Source organism: Pristiophorus japonicus, chromosome 20 (genome assembly GCF_044704955.1).
Source record: "Pristiophorus japonicus isolate sPriJap1 chromosome 20, sPriJap1.hap1, whole genome shotgun sequence".
Lineage (NCBI taxonomy): Eukaryota > Metazoa > Chordata > Chondrichthyes > Pristiophoridae > Pristiophorus > Pristiophorus japonicus.
The window spans coordinates 19775267-19791103 of NC_091996.1; the positions used below are offsets into that span (position 1 = coordinate 19775267).

General features: G+C 41.5%; 1 protein-coding gene across 1 annotated transcript in view; it reads right to left on the reverse strand.

Annotated features, from left to right (window-relative positions):
- Nucleotides 1-15837, reverse strand: part of ddx31 (DEAD (Asp-Glu-Ala-Asp) box polypeptide 31) — a 120088-nt gene that overhangs the window by 99034 nt on the left and 5217 nt on the right. Inside the window, exons 2-7 of the mRNA XM_070863375.1 lie at nt 15134-15408; nt 14266-14341; nt 13335-13378; nt 5943-6013; nt 4223-4287; nt 858-902 (exon numbers count right to left, since the gene is read on the reverse strand). Coding sequence (XP_070719476.1) covers nt 858-902; nt 4223-4287; nt 5943-6013; nt 13335-13378; nt 14266-14341; nt 15134-15408 — 576 coding nt within the window. The remainder of the gene's footprint in view (nt 1-857; nt 903-4222; nt 4288-5942; nt 6014-13334; nt 13379-14265; nt 14342-15133; nt 15409-15837) is intronic.

The following is a 15837-nucleotide window of genomic DNA, read 5'->3' on the forward strand; positions in this document are numbered from 1 at the left end:
GTGCATGCTATACCTGACCTGGTAGTACTTGATTTTCAGAGAGATTTGTGTGTCCTTGTGCTAGAAACACAGAAAGCTAGCATACAGGTGCAGCAAGCAATAAGGAAGGCAAATAGCATGTTATCCGTTATTGCAAGGGGGTTGGAGTATAAAAGTAAGGAAGTCTTGCTACAATTATACAGGACCTTGGTAAGACCACACCTGGAGTACCATGCAGAGTTTTGGTCTCCTTATCTAAGGAAGAATATACTTGCCTTGGAGGGGTTGCAACAAAGGTTCACTAGATTGATTCCTGGGATGAGAGGGATGTCTTATGATGCGAGATTGTGTTGAATGGGCCTGTACTCTCTGGAGTTTAGAAGAATGAGAGGTGATCTCATTGAAACATACAGGATTCTGAACGGGATTGACAGGGTAGATGCTGAGAGGTTGTTTCCCCTGGCTGGAGTGTCTAGAACTAGGGGGCACAGTCTCAGGATAAGGGTTAGGCCACTTAAGAAAGAGATGAGGAGGAATTTCTTCACTCAGAAGGTTGTGAATCTTTGGAATTCTCTGCCCCAGAGGTCTGTCGATGCTGAGTCTTTGAGTATATTCAAGGCTGAGATCGATAGATTTTTGGAGTCTAGGGGAATCAAGGGATATGGAGATCAGGCGGGAAAGTGGGGTTGAGGTCGATGATCAGCCATGATCTTATTGAATGGAGGAGAAGGCTCGAGGAGCCCTATGGCCTATTCCTGCTTCTTATGTTCTTGATGCAGAGCGAGGGTAACTAAAATGTATACCATATATTCCATCCACAAGTAAATTTAAAAGCAAATTATTTATAACTTTTACACCTTTTGTTGCAAATAGCATACCTCTCTGGTTGGAACGACGACCACAGCATATGGTCCATCACTGCGCTATGAAACAGAAACAAAACAGAGAATATTTAAGGGTCCGAGTATTATTATTTTCCCACAAAAAATATTTTTTGGTGATGAATGCAATGGACAATCTTCTTTTTCACAGACAAAATGTTAGTTGATTCCATATACAGAAGGAGCTCCAGATCTCAGCTGTGTCCCACCAAAAGTAAAACAGTGCCTGACCAGATGAAGTCACTTCTTAAGCGAGGGAGTCAGCCCAAATTGCTTTGTCACATCTCCTATTTCATCTCTCATGCCCTCAGTCAGAGGAGGGAAAACTAAACAACACACACAACCCTGAAAAAAGGCGTGTAACGAATACTGAGATTTGCTAACTAATATTTGCTAACAATTGATGTTACGGACTAAAAAAAGGTCTACCAAAATTAGACTTTAGATATTAACTCCTAATGGCTGTGTGTAGAACACAAGAACATAAGAAACAGAAACAGGAGTAGGTCATACGGCCCCTCGAGCCTGCTCCGCCATTCAATAAGATCATGGCTGATCTGATAATGGACTCAGCTCCACTTCCCCGCCCGCTCCCCATAACCCCTTATCGAGTAAGAAACCGTCTATTTCTGTCTTAAATTTATTCAATGTCCCAGCTTCCACAGCTCTCTGAGACAGCGAATTCTACAGATATACAACCCTGAGAGAAAAAATTTCTCCTCATTTCTGTTTTAAATGGGCGGCCCCTTATTCTAAGATCGTGCCCTCTAGTTCGAGTCTCCCCCATCAGTGGAAACATCCTCTCTGCATCTACCCTGTCAAGCCCCCTCATAATCTTATACGTCTCGATAAGATCACCTCTCATTCTTCTGAATTCCAATGAATAGAGGCCCAACCTACTCAACCTTTCCTCAAAAGTTAATCCCCTCATCCCCGGAATCAACCTAGTGAACCTTCTCTGAACTGCCTCCAAAGCAAGTATATCCTTTCGTAAATATGGAAACCAAAACTGCACGCAGTATTCTAGGTGTGGCCTCATCAATATCTTGTATAGCTGTAGCAAGACTTCCCTGCTTTTATACTCCATTCCCTTTGCAATAAAGGCCAAGATACCATTGGCCTTCCAGATCACTTGCTGTGCCTGCATACTATCCTTTTGTGTTTCATGCACAAGTACCCCCAGGCCCCGCTGTACTGCGGCACTTTGCAATCTTTCTCCATTTAAATAATACCTTGCTTTTTGATTTTTTGCAACAGTAAACCAGATCATCCTTTTACTGCACAGCCAACTTCCTTCCATCATTGGTGTACAACCAGCTCAGTAATAGCCATCATGAGTTAAGATCCCATTGTGTTTTATCATCACGTGCTTTATCAGCTCTGTCCTCTAATCCAAGGCAGGGGCCAATTCAAAGTGACACTGGAGCCTCGGAATATACTAAATTATATTTTAATTATACAGAGGATTGAAAAACGTTGGGGGAACAATGTATTTTCTTTCAAACATTGTTAAGTAAATATACTGGAGAATCTCATGCAGTGTTCCTTTGTTCCGAGTAGTTTGTTCAGTGACGGGAACTGGGAAGCGATAGTTGTAGACTGGCTGCTACAATACATGTCACTCTGAGTCAAACAGGTAGGAAGGCACCAGGTTGGATTTATGTCAGATGAGAGGGAGGTCAGGACGAGATCATGGTGGATATAGCGAGCTGGGATCTCAGCCTATAGCTGTTCTTGGAGGAAAGGGAAAGGGGAACGTTTAGTTGACAATAGTAGAGAGGTGGAGCATGTCAGGACATAGTCACTGGGGAGGGGAAAAAAGAGAGGGTCGAACGTTAAAAATTAATTTAGAAAAGGAAAAATAAAATGTAGACATTTGAAAAATGGCTGCCTCAGTTGTTCTGGGGACTTGGCTGAATCTGAATGGTCAGGGGTGTCATGTGGTTAATATGGACCAATCACATTAATACAGATTCACTACTGTATTCGTGACACTGTCACACAGACACATTTTTAAGATAGATGGTTTGATTTTCTTTACAGAATCAATGGGGAAGATTTGCAAATAACACCCTAAATGGGTGCGAAGTTGGCGGAGTGGCTGCTCTGCCCCCAGATTCGTGCCGGCATGAGGCTCGGCTATTTGAAACCCCAGCCTCATTAACACGCCTGCAGTGAGCTGTGATTACAAAGTGGGAGCCCTGCTGCAGTCCGCCAGTTCTGACAGGATGGGAAATCTATCGACAAACCTCATACATGGAAAATATGTGTAGTATATCAAAATATACATATGCACGAACTGAATGTTGGAGGGCAATGGAGCCTCTCAATCCATGAAAGACCAAATCAATAATGCAACAAAAAAATCCACGTTTCAAAATTTAAAGAGTAGCACATTGATATATTAGATATAGACAGATCAAGAGAGGGAAGAAAGGAACAAAGCAGAAGCTGCACAGTTCAGTTAAAATGTTTCCTATTTTACTGTTTCAACAATCACACTTGCAGCATGAACTCTCTGGCACTTCTGTCAGCCTTTACTGCCTCACACACTAGCTAACTTGTAAAACTGCTTCATTAAATAACAAGAGTAGACATATAAAACAGATCCCAGTTTCAAGTACAGCCTTTGAGAATGGAGAATTATAATCTCGTACTTTGGAGCCAGGTCAGCTATATTACTGCAACCTACAGAAGGGTGTAGTTGTGGGATTCAGTTGCAATCAATTGTTATATGGGGGCCTACTTAATATTAATTGCCTGTTTGTTCAATTTTCAGTTCAACTATAATAACTGCAGGAATAGGTTAATCTCTTTCACTTCTGTACACTGGACCACTGCCAACCACAAAATAAATCACATTAACAGTTGCAATCAATGTTGCCAACCACACTGTCCTTCATAGGTTTTACTTCCAGAATTTTCCATGAATTTTAGTAGGTACAACAACTTGTATTTATATAGTGCCTTTAACGTAGTAAAATGTCCCAAGGCGCTTCATAGGAGTGTTACAAGACAAAAAATGTAACACCGTGCCACATAAGGAGAAATTAGGGTAGATGATCAAAAGCTTGATCAAAGAGGTAGGTTTTAAGGAGCGTCTTAAAGAGGTAGAGCGGCGGAGAGGTTTAGGGAGGGAGTTCCAGAGCTTAGGGCCCAGGCAACAGAAGGTGCAGCCACCAATGTTGGAACGATTATAATCAGGAATGTTCAATAGGGCAGAATTAGAGGAGTGCAGATATCACAGGTACAGTTGCACTATGTAACCAATTACAACCCCATCACACCTTGTGCATAAAACCAAAGATACTGTGCAACAGTTAGCACTCAAATATTTACTGATCATCAGGCTTATAACTTACCTGGATTTTAGGTTGAACAGACTGCAAGGACTGGACCAGAGGGACACCATATGCTAATGTTTTGCCTGCATATAAATGACAAAGTGAGATTGGACAAGCGACACTGATTTTTACCCCCTTTGCAATAATCAGCTGCTGTTACACACTAATTAACCAAACCGAAAATTATAGCTTCAGATTTTTTAGATGAATTCATTCAGCTCAATCCTTATCCATTGAAAAGCAAAACTTAATTTTTTTTTAATTAGAGAGATACACAGAAGGGTTATCATACTAAAATTGCTTAATCAACATTTTTTTTTGGTTAATCTTCTATGATTTACTGGTACCTCTCGGCACCAAGTATTCAACTTGTACAGTTATGCAATGGTTGGCTGATTCAGAACAGCCTCCAGAATCATAGCTATATGCCGATCTGTTGAACTAGTTCTCACTGAAAACACTATGTCGATGTCAGTTGACCATATGCTAGGGCCTTCATCTCACTAATTGTGAAAGGTTTCCATAAACGTGCAGCGCAAAGATAATTATTCAAAATTCCCAAATTATTATTTATATAGAAATGTGCATCCACACTTTAAAGTCCCCGAGATCAATCACGAGTGGATACACAATGATCACACGAATAGCCTGTAACATTACGCTGTTCCTTTCTGCTTTTGACTGTCAAGAGTCCTACATTATATTTAAACAAAATGCACTGCAGATGATGTTCAGCATGCTGACAACACGGTCATTATTTTTATTCTACCAACATAATGTCATGGTATTCAATGAAAGATATGCATATTAAATGGGCGTAATTTCATAGGAACTTTTAGTAAGCTTATGAATTCATTGTTAGTTTGACACACAAATTAAACATTAAAAATATTATTTCATACTAATCAACTCCCAGGGGTCGAAATTTGGTTGTGGACGCCGCTGCCGGCAGGCGGCAAAGGCTTACCGTCGTCATTAAGCGGCGTCCACGTCCCGGTTGAAATTAAGTAGACTCTTTTGCAGAGGCGCCAAAAGGAACCGCTGCGCCAACTACCACCACCCATGTGGTGACGTCGTCCAGCGTACAACACCTCTTGGACGCCTCTTTTTTGTGTTATTTGCTTTGTACGGCTGCCGTATTGGCAGGCGGCCGTACAGCCTGAAAAAGTGGTGGTTAAAGAGCGGTTCTCGGGTGGAATCGGACAGAAAAGGAAGGTAAGTTTTACTCTTTATTTATTTCTGCATGTTTTCATTAGTTTTAAGAGTGGGGAAGTGTGTGTGTGGATCGGAGAAGTTTTAGTTATTTTTTTCTTCACGCTTTTTTCTTCTAGCATGGCAGCAACCTCCCCGATGCGAAATTCAGTCGGCCTCCTGAGCTCCCGCTCGAGGACGAGTGTGCAACGCCACTTTTTGGCGCTGCTCTCTCATCTTTGGGCGTAAAAACTGAATTTGGCAGTCGGAGCCTGCACTTCACGCCCGACATTAAAATCAGCACTCGGGACGGTGACACTCCCTCAAAAATAGCGGCACCAAATTTTGACCCCCCAGTGTCAAAGCAAACAGCGACAGCCAGTCTATCGCCCTTTCATTCTTTACAGAACACCACCTTCCTCTTGTCTTAGTGCTATTGACTTATCATATTTCAGCTGTTTTTAGCCACCTTTTGAAGTTTTATTTGACTACTGCAACCTATGAAAATACACATTATATTATATATTTTTTAAATTGCATCAAATACCTGAGCCAGTCTGGGACTGTACCAGAGTATCTTTCCCATCAAGCAGCACTGGAATTGCTAGCTTCTGAATGCTTCAAGGAAAAGAAAAAAAAGCCGATTATGAAGGATTATTATTTTTAAAATCAACTGAGGAGAATACTCTTTCTTCAGTTTAACGCCTATGGTCATTCAGTGGGGGTTTTACAGTTGGCTGAGCATTGCACTTACACATATAGAAACAGATGAAAAGGAAAATACTGCAAATGCTGAAAATCTGAACTAAAAACAGAAAACGGTAGAAACAGTATTTTTGATGTTGACAGACCAGCTGTGCATTGTCAGCATTTTCTGCTTTTATTATAGTAAAAAGTAGAATTTGCATTTATACTGCACCTTACTATGTCAGCAAAACATCTAAAAGTGCTTCACACAATGAGTTACTTTTTGGTAGAGTAGTGACTGTTAATGTCATTTTGCATCAACAATGCCCCGCAAATGGCCTCCTTCTGTGTTGTAACCATTCAATGATTCTCTGAAAAAGCAACGAGATAAATGACTGTTTAATCTGTTTCTGCTGGTATTAGTTGAAGGAGGAATGCTGACCATGATACCAGGAGAACTAAGTGTTCTTTAAATTGTGCAAAGGGAGCTAAAACAGCCACCTAAACAGTGGCACAGTGGTTATGTTACTGGACTAGTAATCCAGAGACCTGGGGGAATTTAAATTCAGTTAATTAAATAAATCAGGGAGAGAGGAGAAAGCTAGTATCAGTAATGGTGACCATGAAACTACCGGATTGTTGGAAAAAACCAAATGGTTCACTAATGTCCTTTAGGGAAGGAAATCTGCTGTCCTTACCTGGTCCGGCCTATATGTGACTCCAGACCCACAGCAATGTAGCTGACTCTTAACTACCCTCTGAAATAGCCGAGCGAGCCACTCTGTACCAAACTGCTACGACAAAGTCAGCACTGTGGGAGTACCTTTACCACAGGGATTACAGCGATTCAAGGCGGCGGCTCATCACCACCTTCTCAAGGGCAATTAGGGATGGGCAATAAGTGCCAGCGATGCCCACATCCCGTAAATGAATTTAAAAAAATGATGGAACTTTGGTTTCATGTCTCATCTCAAGGACAACTCCTCCGATTATACGTCACTCTCTCTGTCGAGTTAGAATATGAGCTCAAGTCTTGGCAGATGCTCAAACCCACAACCTTCTGAACCACAGATGAATGTGCTACCACCTGAATCAAGCCAACATACAATTTATTAGTAATTATAGACTGGCAAGAAATTATACAACGTTAAAAATTTTTTAGATCCAGGTAATGGAGGAAATGGGTTTTTGATTGGAGTTAATAAGGAACAACTTTTTCCAATGGCAGAAGGGTTGGTAACCAGAGAGCACAAATTTAAGATGACTGGCAAAAAAACCAAAGGTGACATGAGGAGATAATTTTTTTTACATAGCGAGAGCGAGTTGGTGGGATCTGGAATGCACTGCTTGAAAGGTTGGTAGAAGCAGATGCAACAATAACTTTCAAAAGGGAATTGGATATATAATTGAACGGAAAAAATGACATGGCTATGGGGAAAGAGCAGGGGAATTGGGACTAATTGGGTAGCTCTACCAAAGAGCCGGCACAGGCATGATGGGCGAATGGTCTCCTTCCGTGCTGTATCATTCTATGATTCTATAATGGACACTAAATGTTGGATTCATTATTGGAAGCTTTAAGTTATAGCTATAATGCTTTTACTTCTTGCACTGAAAATATAAATCTTTGTCTGTATGCACATAAGTTTATCTAATATCAGACTGGTATTCTCAGGCTATCATTAGATTTTGATAATGTGATATATTCACAGAGCACAGCACACACAGCTCCCAACATGGCAGGCAGCTCTCTCGGAAGCCTCCGGAAATCTGCCAAGTTCTGTTTATTATTAACCCTGCACTTGCAGTACACAATACGTCCACATCCACAGTGTGGAGCTACAAACATTACAAGCTTACAAACATGACACTTCTCCCTCCTTAATGAAGAAACCATCATAACAAACATCATACATAACTTTCATGTTTATACATAACACAGGATATAAACTTATTTTTTTCCATATTTACAAATTTAACTTTATCACTTGTTTTCTGTTTCGAAGTGGATACCTTCGCTCTTGAACAGATCCTTCCAAACATGGTGTCGAATCTAAACTTATTTGAGGCTCATCCTGAGGAATGTTTTCCTCCATGGAATTTCCTTGATTTTCATTTGAACTCACTCTAACTTCAGGCTCTTTGTTTTCCTGACTCGGATTCAGACTTTCATTCTGATTCTCTCCTGGATTTGTTTCCATTACATTGGATTTAGGATTTGCTACTGGTGTATCAAAACTATCTGATGAGTCAGAAATAATTGAATTATTCCCACCTTCAACTCCTTCCATGCCTGTAGGTAAAATATGATCAATATGAACAAACCTAACCTGTCCATTATCAAACATCTTTACCAAATATATGCGAGGACCACATATCTTCACCACTCTTCCTGGTAACCACTTTAACCATTTATGGTGATGGTTCTTCACTCTCACCTTCTGGTTTAATTTCACACTTCTCTCTTTTACTCTACCTCCATCATGATTCTCTTTCTGTCTTAATTGTGTCTCTTCTACCGACTGTGCCAAATTTGGCTTTAACAACGAGAATCTGGTTCGTGGCTGTCGTTTGAGAAACAACTCTGTTGGAGTTCTACCAGTAGTTGTAGGAGGAGTATTTCGATATGTAATCAAAAAATTAGCCAATTTGTGATCCAATGACAACTGTCCTTTCCTTGGATTTGGATCTAGCATTTGTTTTATAAGGGCACGTTTTACAATTTGTACAGTGCGCTCTGCTGCACTATTCGAAGCCGAATGGTATGGTGGAACCTTGGTATGTTTCACACCATTTTTGCTCGTGAATTGTGCAAATTCTTCTGAACTAAATTGTGGTCCATTATCCGAAACAATTTCTTCAGGGAGGCCAAATGAAGAAAATAATTTTCGTAAAATGTCCAACGTTTTACTTGTTGTTACTTTCCACATTGGAAACACCTCAACCCACTTCGAATGGCTATCAATCACAATGAACAATTGTTGTCCTTCTAACTCAGCAAAATCAATATGTAGCCTTTGCCACACCTTGGGAGGCCATTTCCATGGCTGTAATGGTACTGGTGGTGGTTGCTTGCTTGCTTACCGATTGACATGTCGTACACTGACTCACGATGTATTCTATATCTTTATCAAGACCTGGCCACCATAAATAACTGCGTGCAAAACTCTTGGTCAAGCACATTCCCAGGTGTTGGTCATGGAGGTCTCCTAATAATTTGGACCTGAATTTATTTGGTATAACCACTCTTGTACCCCACATGATACAATCTTTATTGACTGATAATTCATTCCTACGAATGAAGAATGGATGTGTATCTTTGTCTGTTACCTGGTTTGGCCATCCATTTGCAATATACTCATACACCTTTGACATCACTGGGTCATGTTTGGTTGCTCTACCAATCTCTTCCGCTGTGACTGGCAGTTCATCAATGTATGAAAAATAAAAAACTTCTTCCCTATCGGGTGTAACTTGTGATGGGGAAGGCAATCTAGACATTGCATCAGCATTATTGTGATCAGCTGATCGTCTGTATTCAATATCATATGTATATGCTGACAAAATCAAAGCCCATCTCTGCATTCGGGCTGCAGCTAATGTTGGAACTGGGGACTTTGGATGGAGGATTGCTGTTAGGGACTTATGGTCCGTAATGATGGTAAACTTACGACCATACAAGTATTTGTGAAACTTCTTGACCCCAAAAATTAATGCCAAAGCTTCCCTTTCAATTTGCGCATAATTACTCTCACTGGCACTGCGAGTTTGTGAAGCAAAAGCAATTGGTCTCTTCTCCCCACTACTTAATACATGAGAGATTACTGCCCCAACTCCATACGGAGAGGCATCACATGCTAGCTTAATCTCCTTAGATATGTCATAGTGAACTAACATGGTGCTCTCGACCAATTTGCTTTTACACTCCTTGAATGCTGTATCGCATTCTTTTGACCACTTCCAATGGACCTGTTTTTTCAAAAGTTCATTCAGTGGATGTAATACTGTAGCCAAATTTGGTACGAACTTCCCATAATAGTTCAAAAGACCCAAGAATGAACGAAATTCAATGACATTCCTGGGAGTGGGTGCATTTCTAATTGCATCCAATTTTTCCATGGTTGGATGTAAACCATCTTTGTCTACTCTGTACCTTAAGTACTCTACTGAGTTTTTAAATAAATCACACTTACGAGCTGACACTCGTACTCTGTGCTTCTCTAGCCGTTTGAGGACTTCATTCAACATGTTATTATGAATTTGCCTATTTGGTGCTGAAATTTGTATGTCATCCAAATAACATACTACCCCTTCAATACCATGCAAAATCTGGTTCATTACCCCTTGGAATATGGCAGTGGCAGAAGACACTCCAAACGGTAGCCTATTAAATTGATATAGGCCTAGATGAGTATTTATAGACAAATATGACTTGGACTTCTCATCTAGTTCAAGCTGTAAGTAGGCATTCGTAAGATCCAGTTTTGAGAAGATCTAACCACCTGTCAGTGTTGTGAACAAATCTTCTATATTCGGCAATGTATTGGGGACATTACCCTCTAGAACCTGGTTTACGGTTACTTTATAATCACCACACAATCTTACTTTACCATCGGACTTAGGTACAACAACAATGGGTGTAGCCCAATTGCATCGATCTATCTTACAAATAATGTTCTCAGTCTCTAGTCTTTTGAGTTCTTGCTCAACTTTCTCCTTGAATGCATATGGCAAGGAACATGGCTTGTAGTAAACCGATCTAGCGTCCTTCTGTACTCTGACACTCGCCTTGAAGCCTTGGATCGGACTGCCCGTTTCACAGAACACCTTCGGATACTTCTTGATAACCTCATCCATTGATGAAAATCTCACTTCCACACAGAAAATCTTACTCCAATCCAGCTTCAGTGAGCTCAACCAATTTCCTCCTAGTAAGGCAGGCTTGTCTCCTTTCACTACTATTAGAGACAAGTTCTAAAATTGATCTTTATATTTCACCGGTACGGTGATACGACCTGCCACCGGAATTTTCTCTCCCAAGTAACCTCGCAGCTCTACTTTGGATTTCTCCAGTTGAAAATCACGCAATTTGTCACGGTATAGTGACTCCGGTACTACACTCACGGATGCACCCGTGTCAATTTCCATTGGTATCTTGAATTCTGCAACATCTATGTGGATTTTGATGCTTTCCGAATCGCTGTCCGTTAACTTCGTGCTCCTGATGACGTGTAACTCTAACATCTCCTCGTCCTGTTGTTGTTCTTCCGTGCTATGTAGTCTCTTGGGATTTCTACTCATAGCTTTGAACGCTGGACTCATAGCTTTAAAAACTGGTTTACCCTTCAGTCGGCATGCCTTCGCAAGATGCCCAGTCTTTCTGCAGAACACTCTGCCTTCGCGTATGGACAATTTTGAGCAATGTGTTGTCCCAGGCACCTATAGCACGATTTCGACGCTCTGTTAGAATTTCCAGTTTCTGAGACTATGGGCCCCCACCATCTTTTACCTTGAACCTGCAGGTGATTTACCTCGGTTGACTGACGATCGTAATTATTATTTAATTCTCGGGAATATTGTTCAGCCATGCCCATCGACCTCGCTGTCGGACAAGCAATCTCAAAAGTCAAGTCATCTGTCGTCAATAACTTTCCTTCTGATCACATCATTTTTCACCCCACAAACAAAACGATCCTGTAATGCGCGGTTTTGAAAGTTTCCAAAATTACAGTGCATCGATTGCTTTTTTAATGCTACGATGTAATCACTGATACTTTCATCAACCTTTTGATTCCGAATCCCAAAACGATAGCTTTCAGCAATTTCTAATGGTTTGGGGTTATAGTGCTGCTCCAGCTTCGTTAAAATCTCTTTAAGCACTGTGTTCTTTGGCTTGTCAGGCACAAGCAGATTTACAAGGGTGTCATATAATGCCAGGCCTGCCTCCGATAATAAGATCGCTCTCTTACGTTCCAACACAGCCCGGATCTTGACTGCATTGTCTGGAACTTCGATTATGTTATTTGCAATGAAATACATTTCTAGCCGATCCGCATACGCTTTAAAATGGTCCCGGCCGTGTCTATATTCCCCCAAATGTCCCAATACACCTGTCATTTTAATCTCTAGCTGTTCACACCATGTGCTGTATTTTACCTCGGATTTTGTAGCTTTTTTCCAAAGACAGAAACTTCCAAAGTCTCTCTGTCGGCTGGTTGAATCCTTCACCAACAAAATTTAAGCTTTAAATCATCCGAAAAATTCCCATCTCGCTGCCAAATGTGATTTATTCACAGAGTACAGCACACACAGCTCCCAACATGGCAGGCAGCTCTCTCGGAAGCCTCCGGAGATCTGCCTGGTTCTGTTTATTATTAACCCTGCACTTGCAGTATACAATATGTCCACATCCACAGTGTGGAGCTACAAACATTACAAGCTTACAGACATTACAGATAAAAGAAAAACACTGGATTGTTTCAAATAAGATTTCCTAAAAGAAACACAAATTTTGGGCCTGAAATTGGTGAAAGCTAAGTCCCGCCCAAAGGACCGCTGAGATCCTGACGGTACTTTAGGCGGAAGTTTCATGAAAAAAAATCTGGAAAAGACCGCCCAGCGGCAAAAATGGGACTTCCCCGCCAAATCTGGGCGTTAGCTCCCATTCTCGGCAGCAAATGTACCGCCGAGGATTGAGTCGGGCCCGGGGGGGGGGGGGGGGGGGGCGGGGAACTGCTAAAGTAAAACATTTTCAAAACATTAAAAAACCTCACGGAAATCCTTCAGGGGACTCCATCCACCTAAATCCCTGCAAAAAAAAGAAAAGAAAAGAAGTGAACAAACCTTTTTTTGAGGATCTTCATACTGACCTGCCTCCACGCGGCATGCTGGAGTGGAGGACCGCCCGGACCAAGCTGGCAGCTCAGCGGGTGGGAGGAAGGACTCTTCTGGGCGACGCACGCCAGGGGACGGTTCCCAGCGGTCTTCTCCCTGCCGGCGAGAGGACTCCACCAAATTCGCTCGGAGGGGAGACCGCCCAGGAACCAGGGAGACCGAGAAAACTCAGCGGCAGCGGACGGTAAGTCCACCAATTTCGGGCCCGTAGACTGATCTTGCTGAACTGATACAGGCACATGGAATCCATGGGTTATATCATTTTTGAGCATGGCTAAGAATCTCCATTGCAGCAAAAGCTTCATGGTTTACAAACGTGTTACGCAATATAAAAAAAATTAAGGGTTCAGGGCCCTACCTGGTCATGTTAGAGAGCTTCAGGACATTGTTGAGTGTGGAGACCTGAATAATAAGGCAGAAAAAGAGTCTTTGACTAAAGAGGATGATGAATTTTGCACAGTGAATCTAGTTTAAAATGATCTTCTATCCCACAGTCCTCAAACATTACACAAGCCAATTATGGATGATCACTGAATGCAAACCTCCAAATACAGCAGCTCCTGCGAATTGGAGGTACCCATGCAGCTCTTCAATAAGAACATAAGAAATAGGAGCAGGAGGAGGCCATACGGCCCCTCGAGCCTGCTCCGCCATTTAATACGATCATGGCTGATCCGATCATGGACTCAGGTCCACTTCCCTGCCCGCTCCCCATAACCCTTTATTCCCTTATCGTTTAAGAAACTGTCGATTTCTGTCTTAAATTTATTCAATGTCCCAGCTTCCACAGCTCTCTGAGGCAGCGAATTCCACAGATCCACAACCCTCTGAGAGAAGAAATTTCTCCTCATCTCAGTTTTAAATGGACGGCCTCTTAGTCTAAGATTATGCCCTATAGTTCTAGACTCCCCTATCAGCGGAAACATCCTCTCTGCATCCACCTTGTCAAGCCCCCTCATAATCTTATACTACGCATACCGGTTTAAAACCAGTCCACAGGCCAATTATACTAACAGACCAGTTATTTATTTTTGGGGTCAAATACACCAAACCTAATTAGGAGACTTGTATCCAAATTACCCCAGTCATTTCAGTTCATATTTTGTTTCTTACAATCACCTGCTGTAAAACTAAAAATTAAAACCTCGAGATCAGAATTACAGTCATCAGTATAGGTCCAGTACCAACACATTAAGTACCCGCACAGATAACAAACAGTCCAACTTCAGTCCATCACTGCTCCAAACCTCATGGTTGAATAACCAAAGGGAAATAAACTTTCTACTGACCAGGTGTGGATGGAGGTTGAGCTCATTGAAAGAGTTTGTTGTAAAAATCTTTTCCTTCAATGTTTTCACTGCCTGTCTGAAAATAAAATCAGAACAAGGAGAAAATGAGAAAACTTGTAAAGATAAATATACATTCACAAAAATTTTCACAAGCAAATTACTCTCTAGTAGTTGGCTTTAAATGATGAATCCAGTTTAGTTTATTATTAAATATGCCTTCAGATTGACTAACTGACCATTTAAAAACCATGTACTGAAACTGTATTCACAAGGAAAGTAATTTTTCTTTTGAATTTCCGATCACCTTGTTATTCCATTTTGCTATACGTGTTTTCCATTATTTTTTTGTTTCCGATTCCCTCTCCCACTATTCCACATTTCTATTTTATTCACTGCCCCGTCGTCTCTGCCAGGGAAAGGTCATTGGATTAGAAGACTCCATAAAGGAATGGGAAGAAATAAGCTCTTGCCTTCTCTTGTGAAGGTGCTTACTCATATTGGGATGTGGTTCCATGGGTGCCAGTATAGCACTCCAGTACCTGTCCAACAGCCTCTCATCATGTGGGCTATGTGAACGACGACCATTCCAGTTACAGGCGGCAGACTATTCAGCCATTTGGGGCATCACAACCAAGCACAGCCTTGTACTCACATAATCCCCCCTCTTCCCCCCACCACCATCTACATACTTTCCAGAAAGAATTATTTTGCTGATCAAGAAGCAATATTACTGGGAATCAGATGACAGGCTCTGTCCCACTTTCCAGCTTATAAAGGCCAAGTCAAGATGATGTGCTTTTCTGGGGATGAAAAAAAGCATAGAAAATATATTTCATAACAAAATCCCTATTTTATGCTCAGCTCCTACCTCTGTATCTCTGGGATCTCGGGGTTGTTTCTAAATAAAGAGGAGGTTTTGACAGGCGCCACCCCCTTTTTCTCTTCAAGCTCCACTGGCTCGTCCTCGACTTTCCTTTTCTTTGGAGCCAGGCTGGGTAACCGTTCAGATGAAGGTTGTTTCTCGGTGTTCTTGTATTTTCTTTTTGCTGTAGGGATTGTTTGGCTTGGTCGTTTTAAAGAGGAAGGCTCACTTCTAGCGCTCCCCTGTACTCGATGTTTGGCTCCATTGGTCTGCGTCGCTTTCTAAAAGCAGTAGAGAAACGGTCAAAGCCTAGAGATAAAATGTCCTGATAGCAAAGAAAAGATTATACTCAGCACCCCTCCCTCCTCTCCTGCAACTCTGTAGACACCATGAATCTTTTGGGGTGGGTAGGGTTGCTTTATTACTTTATATACCAACAACATGACTCGAAGTTAACAATACCAAGTTTGCCGCAGCAAAACCTCTTCAATGATTCAGACTGATACACTGTCATGGTAATGTAGAAGCAGCTTTGTGTTGCATCTGATTAATATGATTCTGGATATGGCCTGGAGTACTCAATGCTGCCATCGAGTATTTAAAAAAAAAAATCTATCTTTACCCAAACTGTCATCCATTTTGATGTCGCTCCCAATCAAGTATGTTTTTAAAAACATGTGTCGTGGAGATGTGAGTGACGCTGTTAAGGC